General features: G+C 48.8%; 1 protein-coding gene across 3 annotated transcripts in view; it reads right to left on the bottom strand.

Moving 5' to 3' along the window:
* Window positions 1–5,631: 5,631 nt before the first annotated feature.
* The window catches only part of RANBP17 (RAN binding protein 17), a 313,431-nt gene continuing 299,279 nt past the window's right edge, over window positions 5,632–19,783 (bottom strand). For 2 of the 3 annotated variants that reach the window (XM_039235738.1, XM_039235739.1), the window contains 3 exons: window positions 9,807–9,905; window positions 7,830–7,957; window positions 5,632–6,053 (listed from right to left, as the gene is read on the bottom strand). In XM_039235738.1, coding sequence (XP_039091669.1) covers window positions 5,957–6,053; window positions 7,830–7,957; window positions 9,807–9,905 — 324 coding nt within the window. In that variant the 3' untranslated portion in view covers window positions 5,632–5,956. Of the gene's footprint in view, window positions 6,054–7,829; window positions 7,958–9,806; window positions 9,906–19,783 lie in introns of those variants that run through there. The other variant, XR_005528980.1, reaches the window with a different exon arrangement.

Raw genomic sequence — 19,783 nt, 5'->3', positions numbered from 1 at the left:
TTTTTTTTTTTAATATTTTTAAAATTTATTTCTAGGATATAGAGAGACAGCATGAGCAGGGGAGGGTCAGAGAGAGAGGGAGATACAGACTCTGAAATAGGCTCCAGCTCTGAGCTGGCAATCAGCACAGAGCCCGACGCGGGGCTCGAACCCACGAACCGCGAGATCATGACCTAAGCGAAAGTCGGATGCTTAACCGACTAAGCCACCCAGGTGCCCCGTTGCCTTTCCATCTTTGAAGACACAGGTCAGTTATGGCCTCTGCCCATCTTCCAAAATAGCCCCCTCTCCATTGTTACGCTCTATCCTGTTTCATTCTTATATTCTTTGTCTTTGAAACCCATCTGATTTATCCTGTTCACCAGCTCTCCAAAGGCAGAGACTTCGTCTCATACTTTGCTTTATCTGTGGTAGGTGAATGAATGAGTGAATGAACGATTTTCAGGATCTTTGTGCTGAGTCCAACCGGGGCCCTGGCCTTGAGGCAGAGAGGCTGGCAGCCGCATCAAGCTGGCCGTGGGGCTGGGGGTCAGGACGGAGGGTGTGAGACAGGAAGGGAGAGGGGCCACGGGAGGCTGCAGAGGAGCATGCATGCGAGCAGGGACCAGGGGCAGGTGGCAGCGTGCAGGGAGGCAGGGACTGGTCAGTGCACACGGGTGCAGGGGAGTGACGATGGGCACTGAGGGCAGCCACATGTGGGGGCCATCTGGGTACCCCCTAAACTGATCGCATGCCCTCGTTGTTTCCCTCCACCGCCCATCAGCCATTTTCTCCATTTTGTGCTCTACAACTTTCCTCTCTCCCTGACAGATTCCTCTACTAAATTTGACTTCGTTTCAACACTTTGGTTGGGCAAATTACATTAAGATGGATGTTGCAGGTACCCTTTATGGTTTATTTATTGTGATACTGTTGTATCTCACGCTTATAAATAACTTATGTTATAGCTTTTGTTTGTGGAAATGTAACTTACATATTTTATTACGCTTTCTGTAAACCTCAAAAAGAATCTTGTCAAGGAAGCGCTCTTATCAGCAATCCAAACTATGGGACGTAAAAACCGACACTGCCATTATTTTTTAATATGCCAAGGAGGCAGGTTACTCTTGCTGTAGTTTGAAAGGTTTGCTGTCATCGTAAACTTGCACCTCAATAAAACATTAAAAAGTCTCAAGAACGATTTTATGAAGTTCAGGGAGGAGGATGAATCGGTGGCAGAACCCCGTGGACACAGTACATAGAACCCAGGTGTTGGACTGGCCTTTGAGAGTGTCCAGCTCCATGTGGGGGTCCCGGAGGGATCTGGACCCACTTCCCCATCCACTGTCCCTGAAGTCCTGTGGTCAAGTACCCAGTTTCAGGGATTATAAAGGTTAAGAAACATGAGTTCTGGAGTCAGGCTGATCTGATTAAAAAATATTTTTATTTATTTTTATCTAGAGAGAGAGCATGAGTGGGTAAAGGGATAGAGAGAACCTTAAGCAGGCTCCACACTCAGCATGGAGCCCAAGTGGGCTCAATCCCGAGAGTCTGGGATTGTGTGACCTGAGCTGAAACCAAGTTAGATGCTTAACTGACTGAGCCACCCCATGTGCCCCAGGCTGACCAGATTTTGATCCGGCTTGTCCACTTAATAGCTTTGTGGCTTGGGGGGGGGGGGGGCAGTCATTTTGTCTCAGTTTTTTCATCTCTAAAATGGGGATAATATTACTTACCTGACATTCTTATTTGGAAACATTAAATGAGATCACAATTTGCAGTGATCAGTGGGTGCTCAAAACTAAATGTGCTTATAATTAATTTTCACCTTGAAACTTACTTTCTCTTTTTCTACTCACTTGCTGTCTTGTCCGGGTGCTTTTCCCACGTCACTGCAAGGAGCTGAGTTCTCCCGGAGGCTACCACTGCCAAACTGCTAGACTCACCTCCATCTAGATGGGGTTCCCATCTGCCAGATTTTTCACTTTCCCCAATTTCTCTCATCCAGACTATCCTATTTGTTCTCATGCTCAGCTCCCCATTGGTGGGTAACGAATTGTCAAGGGTCTCAGCTAGATGCCAGGCCTGTTTTGCAGGTTGAAAGAGACCTCCAGTACCACAGTCCTTTGGCACTTCTATGTTGGCAGGGCCAGTGGAAGTGAGTCTGGGGAGCTAAGGGGACTCTGGGCAGCTGGGATCACTGCATGGCACAGGGACCTCGTGCTCTTTCATCCCTCTACCCCCCCCCCCCATCCTTGACAAGCCTGAATGGAAAGCACAGAACAATGGAAACATCTGGAATATAAGCAGGATACAGCTTTCTCAGGGGCAGGTTCTTCAGTCAGTGTGGAAGGCAAACACTGAGCAAGGTCAAAACACCTTCATGCTGTTTCTTGCTTATGAGCTCGACCCCGCCCCGGTGACATTGCGCTAACGATACACGTCTGCATAGCAGCCTCCCCGGGAGCATGAGGTGCGCCTCTCTCAGGCCTGCCCCTCCCACCTCACCCTCACTCTGGCCCCGCAGACCTGCCTGCACCACTTATTTCTTCCTGGTGCTGAATGTGAGTTACACGCACCTGTGATCTCGTTCGAGCACAGAACAGCTCCAACTCGTTCTCTTTTGTGGAGATTCCACAAGTTTGGGTGTGCCCTTGAATGCCTGACTTATTGCCGGGATAAAGTGACCCCCGGGGAACGGTTTCCCCAGGAGTCCTCACTACCCCTTGCCAGGGCAGGCCGTGGGTAGGGACATAGCTCCCAGGCAGCCTCAGGAGCGGGCCGAGTGTGCAGTAGAATGTGCCCCGGGAACATCCCAGCTTCCCTGCCAGCTTTTCTTCCTTGGGACACAGAATGGAACTGCACCCTCCAGAGAAAATCAAGATTCCTTTCCAGTTTCAAGGAAGAAACTTGTAGCCACGCTTAACCTCTCCAGTGCAGACTGGTTAGGAGAGCTGTGGCAGGCAGCTCTGAAAATGGTTTCCAAAGACCCTGCCAAGAGGCAGATCCCTGCCTCCTGGAATTCATGCCCTTGGGTAACCCCTCCCCTTGGGTATGGGCTGGGCCTAGGGATTTACTTCCAACAGAACACGGCAAGTGATGGGACGCCCCTTCTGACCTTGGCTAAGAGGCTGGACTTCTAGACTGCAGCACTCTCTTCACTCTTCTGCTCGCTCTGGATGAAGTAAGACACCATGCTGAGAGCTGCCCTGTGGAGAGGTCCTCTTGGCAAGGCACTGAGGCTCAGACGCCAATCTGTGAGGAACCGACTCCTAACCATGAGTGAGTGTGGATGCAGATCCTTCCCCAGCTGAGTCCTGGGATGACCAACAGCGTGGATGGCGGTCTGTGAGGGACCCTAAGCGGAGGATCCAGCTACAGATTTCTGACCCCCCAGAGACTGTAAGATAACCGCTGATGTTCTAAGCCAATGCACTTTGGGGTAATTTGTTCTATAGCAACAGAGTTCAGAGAAACAAATGGAAGTGGATGTAAATATTAACCGGTTTCAACTCATCATTCTTTTTAATTTTCTTTTTTTATTTATTTGGGAGGGAGGGAGAGAGAATGAGAGAGGGAGGGAGGGGCAGAAGGAGAGAGAGAATTCCAAGCAGGCTCTGTGCTGTTAGTGCAGAGCCCAATGTGGGGCTCGATCCCGTGAACGGTGAGATCACGACCTGAGCCGAAATCAAGAGTTGGATGCTCAACTGACTGAGCCACCCAGGTGCCCCTCAACTCACCATTCTTAAATCCAGGTCTTTTTGGAAGAAACCAGGAATTGCTTCGAGGTGAGAGAGACACGGGTTGAGATCCCGCCTGTGTGACCTGTGTAAGCTGTGTACCACCTATGGGCCTTGCTTTCCTTATCCGAAGGGTGAGAGTACTGTGCCATCTGCCTTCACAGGGCTCTCGTGATGACTAAGGGAAGGGGCACGGCAGATACTCTATTAAGGATTTGCTGTGTCTCTTCTCAGCCTGCGTGCTGCCTCGCAGCGCACGCTGTGAACCCCCACCACGACCAGGCGGAGGTTGGCGGTAGGGGTGGGGGCAGGCCTGACGAGTCCTCCTGTGGGAACAGCTCTTCAAGGCCAAGGCTGCTGCTGCCTTTCCGGCTGCTGTGAAAGCACCAGGTGACCTTTGGCGGTGGGGCCAAGAAAAGCAAGTGCACGCTGCTATTTTCTTAGGAGCATTTCAACGCAGACGATATGGTGCTTTCAGGTCCTAGACTTTGGTAAAGAAGTGTCAGAGTGGGGGGCGCCTGGGTGGCTCAGTCGGTTAAGCGTCCGACTTCGGCTCAGGTCATGATCTTGTGGTTCGTGGGTTTGAGCGTCACGTTGGGCTCTGTGCTGACAGCTCGGAGCCTGGAGCCCATTTTGGATTCTGTGTCTCCCTCTTTCTCTGCCCTTACCATGCTCTCTCTGTCTCTCTCTCTCTCACACACACACTCTCAAATATAAACAAACATAAAAAAAAAAGAAGTGTCAGAGTGGGTCAGGCCTTCTATGAAGCACTTTTGTGAGATGAATATGCAGTAATAGGCCGCCGAGAAGCGGCCATCCGCAAGTCAGACTTGTATAAATAGTTGATGTTTTATAAGGCTTAGGGTTTGCCTTCTCAAGGAAAATTACACTTTTCAGTGCTAAAGAAATCTAGCGTAAGGCTAAGGCCCACTTACTCATTAAAGACCAGAGGTAAATCTGTCACACACATTTCCCTGATTTCCTGGGTTCACACAGAGAAGGAAAACGTTTCGAGATGAACTTGGGTGATTTTGCTTTTATGTGACAAGCCTGTTGCTAAACTCAAGTATCAAGAAAGGTTTCAGGAAACACTAGTCTGGGAAACGTGATTATCACAGGAGCCTGTGGATTTACTTCGTCTTCACCAGTAAGGCCAACCTTTCATGTCTTATTAGAAATAAAGGGCACAGTATTTATTACAAGCCTGAACCGTGAGGACAGAGCAGTGAGATACAAAAGCCATAAGACAGTGGCAATCTCAAATTAATAGCCTAGTTGCAGTCTATCACAACTGGAAAGGCCTCCTTCATATCCTGGGTTTGGGTTGTTACAATCCCCACAGTAGTTAAGACTTTTTGTGGAGGGATGGAAACCTGATCCTCTGAAAATCCACAACTGCTGTGGGTGGCTCAAGAAGGCAGAGCTGCCTGGGATGTACATTTTAATTAGACACCTTCAGCTTGTCTTACAAGTTAAGTGGAGGGAGAAGGACTGGGTGCTGGCACCACCCAGAACTTCTTGCAGGGGCCACCCGACTCCTGGAGGAGTATCTCTGCAGGCAGTAATTGCACAGCTTAATTCTTCTAGACCGAACCACTTCGGATTTATGCCAGTGGAAAGCAAACGTTATTTGTAAGTCATTTAATTGTGTTACTGTCTCTCGACTTTATCAGATGCTGCTGAGGCCAACAGGGCTGCGTGCAGTCCTGCGGGAGGCTTCGGAGCGCTTCCAGGCTCGTTCGAAATGCCCACAGCTCCGAGACCCCAACGCTGCTGCTTTCAGACTCGTAACAAACGACTAATTTAATGGGTTCAAATGGTATTTGTCTCAACTCAGGATCCAGGTTGAAGGCTGCGTCTCCTGCACATTCACAACCTTGATTACAACAGAGGACCATTAACTAGTACACACTTAGGTCCGAACCTGGTTTATTAAGTTCTTTGGTTAAATATTGTTTCTACACCCTCTCGGAGCATTTATAAGAACAAAGATAATGCTATTTTATAGAAAGACTGAAAACACATCTTTTGCTTTTTCCGAGCAAAGACTGAATTTACATTGTTTGTGCACTGTTATAAATTCTTATAATTAGGCCAGACTTATAAAAAGGTAGGGCTTTTGTTGTTGCTTGTTTTGAAAAATAGATTCTCCTGGGCTAGTCAACATCACTGTCCCGGGACCCAGACCCACAAGAGTCTCTTGGGAAAGGCTCTTGGCACATGGTCAGGGAGGGCGGTCAGCTCATCATATCCAGACTGCACAGCTCGGTGCTGCCATCAGTCCGCAGGGCCTCGGCCACATCTCTTCTAAAGACGGATAGGTTCTGGGTGAACCTGTGGAAAGAGGAAGAAAGGCTGAGGGCAGTGACAAGGCGGGGGTCATATGAGCCTCTGGAGGGTAAATGCACTGTGGAGCTCAGGACCTTGGAGAGAGCCCCAGGTCCTGGCTGAGCTCCTGCCTCCCGCCTCCACTGCCGCCACTACTTTTGGCCACCAACACCCCCTTCCCCTCCTTCCCCTCCCGGAAAACAAGGGTAACCGCCATATACACCCGGACCATTTTGAGGGGTGCATTTTGTGGGTGTTACTATTTAAATTTTTTTAAAAATCAAATTACACAGAGATGGTAAGGAATATAAAGGAAAGAATCAAAGCTTATGTGCCAGGCACTGGGTTGAGTTCACATATAAATTCACTTACGCATCACAGGTCTTCTCAAAAGTAGCTTGGTTCAAAAATAAAGGGCACTGGGCTAGATTACCAGAGTTCAAATCCTGGCTCCACCACTCCTTAACTGGGTGACCATGGATGAACACTTAACCTCTTGTCTTGCTGCTCAACTTGAGTACCTGCTCATGGGATTGTGTGAAGTGTGGATTGACTGCGCCAGTTGAGACAATGCCTGGAAGTACTTCACAGAGTGCATGGTCCAGGGAAGCATCTAGTCCTTGCTGGCTAGTGCTCTCTCGAACAGGAGGGCTGTTTGACATCATTTTCAAGAATTAATTGGTACTCAGATTCCCAAGCCTCAGGTGAAGCAGTCTCCCCCTGGCCGAGGCACCTGGGCTGTACCCATTCATTAGTCTCTTCTGCTGGCCTCAGAGGTTGCCCTTCTGCCTGACAGGACTGTGGCACAGAACAAGCAGTCAAGGGTAGGTGTCTGCAGAGCCTGTCCAACTTGGCTTTGCCAGGGCCCAGGCTGGTGACTCCACCACACGCTGCCGTGGCTACTGGGATGACCGACGCTTCACATTTCAAGTGGTGAAGTGTCCGAATGTTGCCACTTTTATAAAAGGATGGTGTAGGCAGTTCTGTCCCCCCTGCCCCCCGCAACATTTTCTTCCTCTCTTGTTCATTATTATGTTTCCTCCATTAGAAGCTCCATGAGGCAAAAACCTTGAACAATTAGTTCACCACTGGTATCCTCAATGTCTGGCACATAATAGATGCTTAATAAAATTTTGTGCTCCAAAAAAAAAAAAAAAAAAGAACGATGGAGGCATACCTGCTAAGTCTGGGTTTCTTTCATGTAGTTCTCATTGGCACCTGTAAAACTAGGCACTCTTAAAGGTCAGGCAGAGGAAGGAACTAATGTTTGCTGTGGCTCCTATGTCTTAGGCGCCATGCTTTACTACATTCTGTCATTTAAATATCACAACCAGTTTTGTGGGTGAGAAAACGGAGGGTCAGAGCAGTCGACTGCCTTACTCACTGTCACACAGCCTATAGAGAGCAGGGATAAAATTTAAATTGGAGTCCATCTGACCTCAAAGCTTGTCTATTCAAATGCTGGGAAGCCTTCCTTGTCCCTTATAGTAGATCTGAGTTTCCTTCTTCCGGCCTTTTCAATGAGTTATTTTTCATACCTTCTGCCGGATTATAAAGTATGTAAAGGCACAGGCTGCATTTTGTTCATCTCTGCATCCCTAAATAGTGCCTAGCATGTTGCTTTAAAAAAAAAAAAAAAGCAAATACTTAGTAATATTTACTGGATGGGAACAAACCGAGTGTAGGGTTACAAGGTGTAACATCCGTGTGTGAGCTGTGTTAGGCACGACCGCAGTTCGTTTCCATAAGCCAGAGATGCTGGGCTTACTGGGCAGTGCTCACCTGTCTCTGTTCTTGGTGGACAGGTTCTGCTCCACGCCTTCCATCAGGTTCCTGAAGCACTGGGCCAGGACCTCCTGCTTGGGGGGAGGCTGGCTGTTTATCAGGCTTGCCCTCAGTTCGCTGAAATACTGTGGGAGACAAAACAGCCTCAGGGCCCTGACTTCAAACCTGGGCCCCAAGAGAGCTGTGGGGGAGGGGTTCTTCCAGCTCCACCTACTCAGTGCTCCTTATTCTCAGGGGAGCTTCGGCCCAGGCTCCACTTTGAACTTCAAGCCTTCAGAGAAAACCAAAGCAATAGATACATTCCTGGGTATAAACTGTATTATCCCTTCTCATAAAGATCTCTTGCTGTATTGTCCCATGGTCACTGAGCAATTTAGGTCCTCTGTGGGGGACCGAGCACGTGGTCCCCTCTCCACTCGTCACAGAAAGGCTGAAAGAGGAAGGGCCTTTTCAGCCCTAGGAGAAGAATTTAGCAGGGAGAGCTTGGGGTGACTGGAGGAAAGGCCCAGGGGCCCCCCTCAGGCTGCATCATTTGGCTTTTCTGAGTCGCTTCTCAAACAACCTCAGACTTCGTCCCAAGTCCCTGTCCCCTGGGTCAGGCTGGATCTGCTCTGCTGAGGCGGGGTGCTAGAGGGGCTTGCCTAGTTCTGGGAGGGCCTTCCTGCACTAGGAAAGCCACCCGTCACACCCGGGCACAAAGATCTGCACAGCCCCTTCTCCTCGGCGGGGGTCTGCTGGCTTTTACACAAACACAAGCTCTCTGTGTGCTCCTCACACACAGCTTCTAATCACCGGAAACAGCTTAATTTCGGCACAAAGACAACATCTTGTCAGTCATGTGCTTATCCTTCCCAGCCCAAACAGCACGATATTTAATTTCCATCACACATTAAAACAGCCCACATCAAAAACACACATAATTAATATGTAGTCAGACTAATACTTAAATACTATATATCAGAGGCATTATACTTAAACCACAATGTCTTCCTGAACAAGATTGGGAATGCACAAAACTACTTATTTTTCCCTTTTATAATGATGCAGTGACTCACACCAAATAGAAAATTATTAGTTTTTCATCCCAAACTGTGAAATATTGCCTCCATCAGTAAAGTATAATATTGTGATGTCATAAGCTTTTTCTAAACACTGAATTTGCCCTTATTCCCTCTCAATCATTTTAAAAGAACTGCTCTCTTTTATAGAGCTTGGATTTAAATCACAATAACACCAAGGGAAGATGAATGACAGTGCTATTGAATGTGGCTAAAATTGGATACTTCAGCACAGGTGAATGATGAGACAGCTCTTCTCTTTTTGATATATTTTCTTCTTCTATTAGTTTCCTTCCAAGGCTGGGATTTCAGTTTGAATTTTAATGTATGCGGCTGCCTCTAATCTCACTGTCTTTCTCCCCAGTACTATCTTATTGTATAGACAATTCATTCTCCTGAGCGGTAATGCACTGTTCCTACTGACTGCTGGGGAGACAGGGGTGGGTTCGAGAGGAAGCTGGAAGGCCTGGGAGGCAGCCCTGGGTGGGGAGTGCCTTTAACGAGCTGGAGACTTGTGCTCCCAGGTGAAGGGTGCTGGCTTCGCAGTGAGTCCCTGCGGGCCACTACAAGGTAGGGCCGTGGGATCCCGGATGTAAGAGGGAGGCACGAAAGAGGCAGGAGAGTGGTTGCTCAGAATCCCCCAGGAAACACAAGAGGGGGGCGAGGCTGAGCTTGAAGCACTACTGAGCAGCGCCTCTGCCCAGGTGTGGGGTGCTGGGGTCCGGGACAGCTGGTCTTGAGGCCTCCACTTACCTGAAGAAGATCTTTGGGGAAGGGCCTTCTGGGGGAATCTGGCCTTGCCCCGGGGCGTTTGAGGTCTCAGCCCAAGCTCTGTTGTTCCTTCCGCTCTTCTTGTCCCAGCTTCTCCCTCCCGCCAGTGAGCACCCCCCATGGACCTCCCTGCGATCACACACACCTTCTCGTTGAGCAGGATGAGCCCCAGGAGAGGCCTGGATACCGACCACTGGTTCCGGCAGTCTTCAAAGACAATGGTGTTCATGAGGACAGACATCATCTAGAAGACAGAGTCATATGAAGACCTTGGCTCAGAGGTCCCCTCAGTCCCAGGTCTTTTGTGTGCTTACCTTCTACCCTATACCTCGCCAACAGCCATGAGGGCTCTTCCTGGACAAAGAGCCTTGACTCTGTGAGTCTATAATGCTGCATGTAGGAACTCTTGGCCAGCTCCTTGAGCAAGCGTTCCCACCACCAAAAGCTTTGGTGAGAACCTTCTGGGTGGGCAGAAGTCAGAGGCTACAGGGCTAAGAGGATCAGTCTCTGTTTCAAGCGTGGTGTGCTTCCCTCCACGCTAAATCGCCAGGTAAAAGCCCAGCTTCCCTTCCTTTCGGCCTCTCATTTCACCAGAGGTCAAGTTATGAAGGGCCCCATCTCTCAGAGGGAGGGAGAAATGGCATACATTCCATGTGACCTCGGAATGTCCTATTTTCTACCGGCTCAGGCTCATCTGTTCTTCACTGATTCACTTACTCCCTTCACTTGTACATGTACGTATTCATGCATCCTCTTAAATTCAAAGTCTGCGAGATACCTAAGAGAACAGGCATGTACCACAGCGTGTGCCCTGAGGAGGCAGAAGCTTCTTGAGGCAGAGCACCGAGCAGAGAGATAGCCAGACATCGGGCGGGGCCAGGTGCAAGGGGCCAGCAGCAGGAGGAGGGGTGCTTCTGGGTCTCTGAGAAGTCAGGGAAGCCTCCACAGAGAAGGTACGGTTTGAGGAGTGCATCGTAAATGCATTCGGGGCAGAGAGAGCAGCCAGAAAGGAGGCTGGGAATGAACTGAGTGCGGCGGGAGCAAAGAGATGGCGGCCGGAAGCAAGACGCCAGGGTCGTGCTGGCAGGATCCTGCTGAGGAGCCTGGACTTCATGCCGACGAAGTGGGAGCCCATGGTGGGTTTGCGACAAAGGGGAGACACGCTCAGATCTGCACTTGGGCAAGATCCCTCTGGGGACATGTACGCCGTGCACTGTTGCAGGTGACAGGGCAGACGGAAGCCCAGCGAGGGGGCTGCTGCACTAGTCTGGGCGGGCGGCGGCGAGGCAGGCTGCGCTCATCTACGTGGAGCTGGCGGTGCGCTTCCCCTTCCTTAGACTCTCCCTCCCATCTCTAGTCCTTCCATTTCTGCAGCTTCAGAGCCCCTGCCCCCAACGGGGAGGGGAGATGGCAATTACGTGGCAAAGGCTCCCACCCACGTGCCCCTTGACCGGGCCTCGGTGACTGCTTTCATCACTGCACTGCTGCAATCCGATTCGCCCTGTGATCTCAGGCCAGTTACGGAACCTCTCCCATTCTCTGGGTCACTATCATTAGCCATAAAGAGGGAAATAATAACCCAGCACAAGAAAGCTCTGAGAATCAAATGAGATGGTAGAAATAAAATATGTTGCAAAGAGTAAAAAGTGCCATACACATTTAAGGTATATGATATCAACAACAATGAGCATCTTCGTAGCTCTAACCATCTTCTATCCCATCCATCGTCATCTCCCTAACGGTTCGGCGGGGTGCGAATGGGATCCACCAATTCCATATTTATTGTATGTGCAGTCTCTATGGGGGAGAGGCATGGCTTAAGCCCGACATGCTGAACATCGTTTGCAGATTACATGTTTCTGTGTACAATCTAACAAGCTAACCCAAGTCATAGAGCCACAAATTAAATTGACAAGCAAAACTAACAGATCTATGGAGACGGTCTAAAATATTATGGGCTTCAGAATCTGAAGGCAGAATGGATATTTTAATGGAAAAGATTAGAGTTAGAAGCACCAAACTCCTCCTGTAACTGACAAAGCATCCTGAAGTGATGTGCCAATTACTTTATACGGTTCTCCCGTGGATTCATTTGTCTGAATGCATGTATTTATGTCTGTAATAAGTAAGGGGATGTTTGAATAAAAGACTTTTCTAAAAATAAAGTTGGCTAAAGTGTCTGATTTTTGAGAAAATTTTTTTACTCTTCTGGAAAAAATGGAAATTAGTGAGGCAAATCTGCTCAAGTGGTATTGACATGGCAGCTCATTTCCAGATTTCTTCTTTTTTATTTTCTTTCTAATAATCCTAGAGGGTATGTGGGAAACAGCTCAAGCAATGTGGCAAATTCCTTTGGAGAAGCTCCTCCTCTCCCCATATGGAAGAATACTGGGTGAAACGCTTCAGTACGGAATCCCGATCCAGGAAATGCAGAATCTCTGGTGGAAGGTTCTCTGCGGTGAATGACATGAACAGATGAAGACTGGAAGGAGAGAGCCCTTGGCAACTCTGTCCCAGCCCATCCCAGCCTGCGCAGAGTCACAAAGCACCACAGGAATTAGTACAAGGGGCGCTGTCAGTGGGGCCTCCATTCCCCCAACTTCTGCTCACTTCCATACTGGTCCAGGATGCCTGGAACGGCCATTTTACAGGTGTCCAACCATGGCTGCCTTTCCTAGGGCCCATGTCCAACACACACATTATCCACTGTACTATCCCGAGCAGCTCCTCCACCCAAACCAGGGACCATTTGGGAAGGGGAGCTGTGTGGCTCGGTCCACTTAGAAAAACTATGCTCCACATTGCCTCAGCACTCACTCCTTCTCCTTCCTTCTTCCCAGAGGTGTTGGAGTGAGCTTGTAGGAAGCTTCTCTCAATGAAACAAAACCAACATGGTGCGATAGGGATAGGCTTTGGAGCCAGTCTGAAACGAGGCCAAATCTGGCCTTGGCGCTTACCTAACCTGGGCTGCTGGGAGTCGTTTCACTTCTCTGAGCCTTTATTTCCTTCTGTATACAATGAGGGATTACAGCAACTACTTTGAAGGGCTGCTGTGGGGACTGACTTCCTCCCTCTATGTCAAGCATTTTGCACTGTGTTTGCCACAGAGCAGGCACTCAATAATTACTAGTGTTCCCTCTTTGGTGTGATGCAGTGGAACTTCATGGTTCAAGGAAGCACCCCATTTCACGTCTCGATTATGTCCAGATCAAGGAGATTAGAGTATCATCACAATTATCTAAATTTACTAAGAGTTGCAGTAACAAAACCTACCATAGGAAATAGTCCAAAAAGCAGCCCTATTTGGTCTGGCACACGTAATAGCAGGGGGTTTGAATGACAGTGTTTCTGCTGTTCTGAAAACTTGTAATGTTCTGAATAAAAGACAAAGCTACTACAAATATCTAACCTGGAAAGACAAAACAATGTAATGTAGGGGGCGCCTGGGTGGCTCAGTCGGTTAAACGTCCGACTTCGGCTCAGGTAATGATCTCACGGTTTGTGGGTTCGAGCCCCGCGTCAGGCCTTGTGCTGACAGCTAGCTCAGAGCCTGGAGCCTGCTTCAGATTCTGTGTCCCCCACCCTCTCTCTGCACCCACCCCGCTCACTGTCTCAAAAAAAACCCCCAAAAAATAAAAAACAAAAAAGAACCCCCCCCACACACTAAAAAAAATTAAAAACCAACAAACAAACCCAAAGTGGCGTTGTGTCATCTGCATCTCTGTTCACTCCTCAGCAGCTCTCCCACCCTAAGATGCTTTGGGCACAAGCCCAAAGCCAAGTGGACTTTGCAACCCAAACATGCTGGGTCGCACTCTCCCTACCGCAAGGTGGTAACTACATGCTCTCACTTCAGATGCTTCCTGTTCTATCTCCTGCTCATGCAGAATAAGTAAACTTGTGGTTTGGGCTGAATGCTCTCTGCTGCTAGATGGTGAGTATGTACTCTAACGAAGTAGGAAGCCCAATGGATCTAGAAGCTGGTAGAGCAGGATGGCCGGGGTCACGTGGCCTGAGTGAGTGCAGGGTTATGACTGGTAACCGTGAGACTAGACTGTAAACTCCTGGGTGCGGGTACCATGAGGGGCCGTTCTCTGTATCCCCAGTGACCAGCATGGCATCTGGCACACACCAGATGCTTAAGAAATAGCTGCTGAATGAAAGAATTAATACATGAATGAATGAAGGAGTGGGAAAGGATGAATCAACTATCAAGAGTGCGTAAAGAGCTAAAGAACCGAAAGACGATTGTATAAAACACAGAGTTCTGGGGGTGCCTGGGTGGCTCGGTCAGTTAAGCGTCCGACTTCGGTTCAATGATCATGTGGTTTGTAGGTTCAGGCCCGCGACGGGTTCTGTGCTGACGGCTAGCTCAGAGCCTGGAGCCTGCTTCACATTCTGTATCTGCCTCTCTCTCTGACCCTCCCCTGCTCTCTCTCTCTCTCTCTCTCTCTCTCAGAAATAAATTAAAAAAAAAAAACAAACATTAAAAAACAAAACAAAAAACCTCCCACAGAGTTCTGGCCCCGATCTCTGGCTAAAATCTGAAATGGGTAAATATCTAAATTAATACACTGTTCATTTCCAAGGATCTTGCCTTTGTGCGCAGAGCCTGAGGACTCGTCTAAGCCCCTGGTGTCCCTCGAGCCAGTAGCTCCTGGGGAAAGCCCTCGGTGGGGGGCTTCCAGGTTACGAAGGCTGAAGGCTGACACCCCATCTTCGCTACCAACAAGCACCTGCACCCCAGACGCTGTGCCTGACGAGCCTTCTCACCGCCCCAAGGTACTAACAGAGACGGTGTGTGGAGAGCTCGGCACTCTGCTCAACACATGCTGAGACGCTGTCTCTAACCCTCCACTAACCCTGAAGTTAGCATTAACTTGAAGGCGGCACTGTCCTCACTTCGTAGACGCAGGATCCGAGGTCCCGAGTGAGTGAGCAACTTGCTCAAGGCGTCAGGCCACCGGCTATCAGGAGGTGAGGTAGAACTGAGGTACGGGCGCAGGTCTGCCCGAGTCTGGAGACCGTGCCCTTCACCACCATCATGCCAGCCTGCTGCACCCTGGGGCCGTGTGCGAGGACCAAGACCGCCAGCACCGGTGGCCGGGGCAGCGTGTCTGGCCCCCGCTGCACACTGCTGGCGGACGGCCGGTGCGGGAGGAGAGGCTCGCTTCTGCGCGTGGCTCATTCTTGCACCGTCAGCGAGTCCCCCCGACAGGCTGCCCACACGCACCTCCTCTGTTCAGCCGCCCTGCCGCCTGCTCAACACTCAGGCAGCTGCTGGAGCCTCTACAATGAGGGTCCAGGGCAGCGACTCCTGGCGCGTCTGCAGATCTTCCCGCCTCCTACCTACGGCTTTTATAAATGTGGTTAACACATTTGCAGCCTCTCTAGATGAACAACAGTCGACATAATTGATAGACTGTCTCTGGAAAATGGTCCACTGAATGTTTTTCTAAAAATAACACTTTCCCTCCCACCAAAAGTACCGTGGACACGGCAATTTAAATTAACGTCATTGAAAACATTAGTAAATTAAGCTAATTTCTTTTGAGTTACAGTGTTCCCTACAAGGTGAGCACTTTTCGCTTTCGTGTTCTTAGAGCCTACTGAATACTATGACGAAAAACGGTTCCGCAGAGTTCTGAGAAGTAGATGAAGGAATTCTAACCCTCCCTCATGCTTCCCACCTGTATCAGAGACACAGAAAACCGAACCTGCGTGATGCCACGAACCCGGATACCGCAGGGATCAAATCCTCCGTACAGTTGGGGAAGTCCACCTCTCCCCTCTATCCCAGCTCTTTTCTCAGGGTCACACAGATTTTAGTTACACTGCGACCTTGCTGCCTCTGGGTCAGGGAAACGGAAAATGGGGATGGGACAAGAGTAATCTGTCTTGTCTGAGAGGCGGTGCAAAGAGGGCCTGAGAAGCAGGCTTTGGTTTGACAAAGGGAGGAGAGCCAGAGGAAAGGTGAGAGGCCAAGACGAAGCTCCCTGTGCCCAAGCGGTGGCTTAATCTGTTAGGTCAGGGCCTTTAATGGGAAGAGGAGTAGAACATAAAACTACGCGTACCTCTGGCCAAGCTCGATTGCTCTTGATTTTGATGCAATGCGTTGGTGATGTCTGAGGAACCACCAATAATCACAAACACTGAAGAGCTGCCTCTGAGTCTCAGAAATCTCTTGGTACACGAAACCGGCCTTTCAGAAGGCCTGCAAGACAGGAGGGGGGAGGTTGGCCCTAGCTAAAAACAGTGACACGAAAACACAAAGCAGAAAGAGGATTGCCTGGAATCCGAAATAGGATCCGAAAGAGCAGAAGAACCCATCTCCACAGCAGTTCCTCCAGAGCCCCACGCCAGGGACGGAGATCCAGGGTCTGGGAGAATCTGAACGCTGCCGAAGAAGGAAAAGCTTCTATTTTCAGGGCTCGTGGAAGTGAGGGAGTTGCTGTCATTACCGAGTGCTGTTCCTGAGGCCACATGCACAGCAGATATTGAAATGTGATCCTCGTCAAATTAGATACTAGTCATCTTTAGGGAAAAGGAATCAATCGTTCTATCCGTCTGCTGTCTACCGATGTGATAGCAGTGGAATGTTATGAAAAATGAAAGCAATGGACAAATAAGTATATTTTCCTGCCTGGATTAACTAAGGTGCACCAGCCAGGTTACATTAAATCTTTTAATATCTGTACATAGTAAACACTTTCCTAAAGTTCGTATTGTGTCTTTATAGTCTCATAATAGTAGCAAGCATTTGGCACTTTAAATGAGAAAAAAAAATCAAGCAAAATGCAGGATGCGGTGAGCGTTGATTTTAAAGACACAGACTGTAGTCAGTTACGGGTGACCCAGTCTCCTCTGGAAACTCATTTGGGAGTCCTGCCTTTTTGGCCTTTGCACAATGCTAGCTTTGCTCAAAGCAAAGAAACCAAACCAAGACCAAAGAAAACCCCAGCAAAACAATCTTTTTTACCAATAAAGGAACCGCAGGACTGACTACTTCAGCTGGTTTTGGTCACCTATTAGCTGCGCATGTTTCCACATCTAAGCTAACAGCACGCTCTGCCTCTACCCCTCCCTGACAGAAAGTTACAAGGCGCTTTTTCTCCAAGTGATAAATTGCCTAGAATATGAAAAAAAACTCTCCCATCCATTGTAAAATCTAAGGAAATGCACAACCCAGTTTTGCTGTGGTTTCAATTCTCTCCATTACCAACATCACCCCTAGTTCTCAAAACATTCATTTTAATCATAGTTTATTCGGGAAAGAATTACCTGCCAGTCTCCTGGCTTATAAGAGAGAAGATCAAGTTGGAACGAAACTTCAGGATTAATTAATTGAGAGGACTGCGTGTAATGTGTCTACTCCAAACGTTACAGTGCACCATCACGATGAAAACAGTTTTATTTTCCATGGTTGAAATAAATTATAATAAATAATTCATTTCAATGGCAGAGATGTACTGGAGAGCAAGAGCAACAAAATTGACTACGCTACGCTGTAAGTCTCATTCTTGAATCTTCATTATCCATTTGAAACTTTTTACGAGTAGTAAATCATATTTCAAGTGGCTGCAGATCTCATAAAGCTGCTTGCTGCATTAAAATAAAACCAGAAAACCTGGGACACTGCAAGGCTGCAGGGTCTGCCACTCAGCACTATCTGGGAGACTCTCACTCTTCTCTTGCCAGCATCAAGCAGAACATTCTCCATTTGATGTAAAAATTAGGCATCACTTGTTTCATCTGCGTTTCCTCTGGGTGGGAATGTTGGGGACACCGCATGTAGAGGAATAGCCTTCAACTCCAAAGCCATTTTCTTCTTAGTTTTATTCCCGAGTGACTGCCCCACAGCCAGATTCTTGAACCTCTCATGGCCTATACTGGCTTCTGGTGGTCCCTAAGTGAGAAAACATGTACAAGCTCAAGAGAGACTCCCAAAGGCACATGTGCTGTTCTGCCTAAAAAGAGCAGCCCATCTTCATAGGATGAGTCATAATTTAACTTGAACTTTTAAAAGATGCATATAGCGGTGCCGGGGTGGCTCTGTCGGTTTAAGTGTCCGACTTTGGCTCAGGTCATGATCTCGTGGCTTGTGAGTTCGAGCCCCGCGCTGGGCTCTGTGCTGACAGCTCAGAGCCTGGAGCCTGCTTCAGACTCTGTGTCTCCCTCTCTCTCTGTCTCTCCTCTGTTCATGCTTTGTCTCTCTCTCAAAAATGAATAAACATTAAAAAATAAATTAGCCCCCCCCATCATTAAAAAACAAAAAGACGCATATAAACATCACCATAGAAGAATGTATTAGAAAGAGGAAACAGAATGAGAAATAATGAAGCACACAGGGCTTGGGATGTCTGAGGTACAGTTAGCCCCTGCGTGGGAAGCTTCTGAGAGGCCTTTCTTGAATGGAAAGGAGCAGAGCTGAGGGCAGGGAGCTGAAGGCTGGGCGGAGTCCAGGCTCTAAAAGGCCTCTGCTGTCATGCTAAATGCAGAAGCTGTTTGGGCCAGTACCTAAAGGGTAGCCTTCAACAGATTTCCGAATAACTATGAGCCCTGGGATCTAGAACAATGGCTGACGGGAGGCTGGGCATGGCAACGATGAGTGGGAGGCAAGGTAACATGTTGAGATACTACTGTCAAAGTCCAGGGAGGAACGGTGAGGACCCAGGCAAGGCTGGTAGAAGGGACAGAAGTGGTCAGAGCCCTTAACTGCATACCCCATCTTCTTTCCAGGCAATGACGTCTTTCCACCTCCCACTGAGTCTAGATAAAGTGAGAGCTTTAAGAGCATGGCCTCAGATGGAAGACCGCCGGCAGGGAGAAGGGCTTGGGGGCTAGACTACCCATGTGGTGCTAAGTGCAGCGGAGGGGCCGCCACTGTCCCGCAGCCCAACAGCCTGGCAATGAACTCGGGAAGCAAGGGGCCGTACGCCCCCAACCAGCGTACGTATACACGCACGAAGAGAAGACCACAAGCACACGTTTATATTAAAATATTCGGTGATAAAGTAAACTCCAACTGAGGCCATTCAAAATCAGGGAAGGGAGTGGGAAATAGCATATGAAGAGTCATCACAACATTTCCCAATGAATCTCGGGAAAACCGAGCAAGAGAAGGCATAATGGCACGAGGGCATCTCACGCAGTCATTAAAGCAGAGTGCGGTGAATACTGTAGTTCATAATGAATATGTTATCCTTACAGTCGGAGTCTCCATGTTTCGTTGCCTCTCATCTGTCACTACATTCTCCCTCATTTCCTGAAGGGATTTAGTTAGATGGACCTAAAAATCTTCATAACCAACAGTGGAGGATTATTTTACTTATTACGTTCCAATGATGTTGTGTGGGGAGGAAAAAAAATACTTTTGTGGCACGTTCACCGGGTGCTCAGAAGCATTTTCCATTAAAGATTAGTCTAGAGTTTATGTTGAAACCGCAGAGGACAGCAAGCTGCCTTTCAGATTTGAGGGTTTTTATTTATAGTCACTAAAATGGCATAGAGTGCTGGCCAGGAGGCCAAGGAGATGATTCAAAGATGTTATTAAGATTTGGAAGCTCTTTTGTCCTAATAATTACATAAGGATGCCTAAGGAGTGATAGGAATAGAACCTCATTCCTTGATTTATTCAGACATTTACTGACCACCTACTTTGTGCCGGGCTCTGTGTCCCACAAGGCACAGTCTTGGCCCTCAAAGAGCTCACTAGCAAGTAGGGAAGGAGACACACAGCATGACAACACGGCACAGCAAGTGCCACAAACAGAAGCTCGCCTGGGAGGCTCTAAGAGACCAGAGGGGGCGGACTTACTCGGCCTCGGACTGGGGCACAGGCAAGGAAGGCCTCACAGGTGACGCAAGGAGCTGCTGTAGACAATCAGCAAAGTCTGACAGGCAGTCAGGGCAGAAGGGCGAGCAGGTGCCAAAGTCTGGAGAAGTATTTGGGGGGCTGGCGAGCAGTTCTGTGGGACTGGAGAGGGTGTGGGGGGCTGGTGGTGGCAGAGGAGGATGACCAGGTAGCAGGGGCCAGAGCCTGTGAAGGGCCTAGTAATGTATGCTGGAGCGCACGCGCCTTCTCCTGCAGGAAGTGGGGTGCCGCTGAAGTTGACTGAACCT

This window comes from Hyaena hyaena, unplaced genomic scaffold (assembly GCF_003009895.1).
Source record: "Hyaena hyaena isolate Hyena2069 unplaced genomic scaffold, ASM300989v1 scaffold_102, whole genome shotgun sequence".
In the NCBI taxonomy this organism is placed as follows: Eukaryota; Metazoa; Chordata; class Mammalia; order Carnivora; family Hyaenidae; genus Hyaena; species Hyaena hyaena.
The sequence above is the reverse complement of the archived record's forward strand: the minus strand, read 5'-3'. Positions and strand labels throughout refer to the sequence as shown.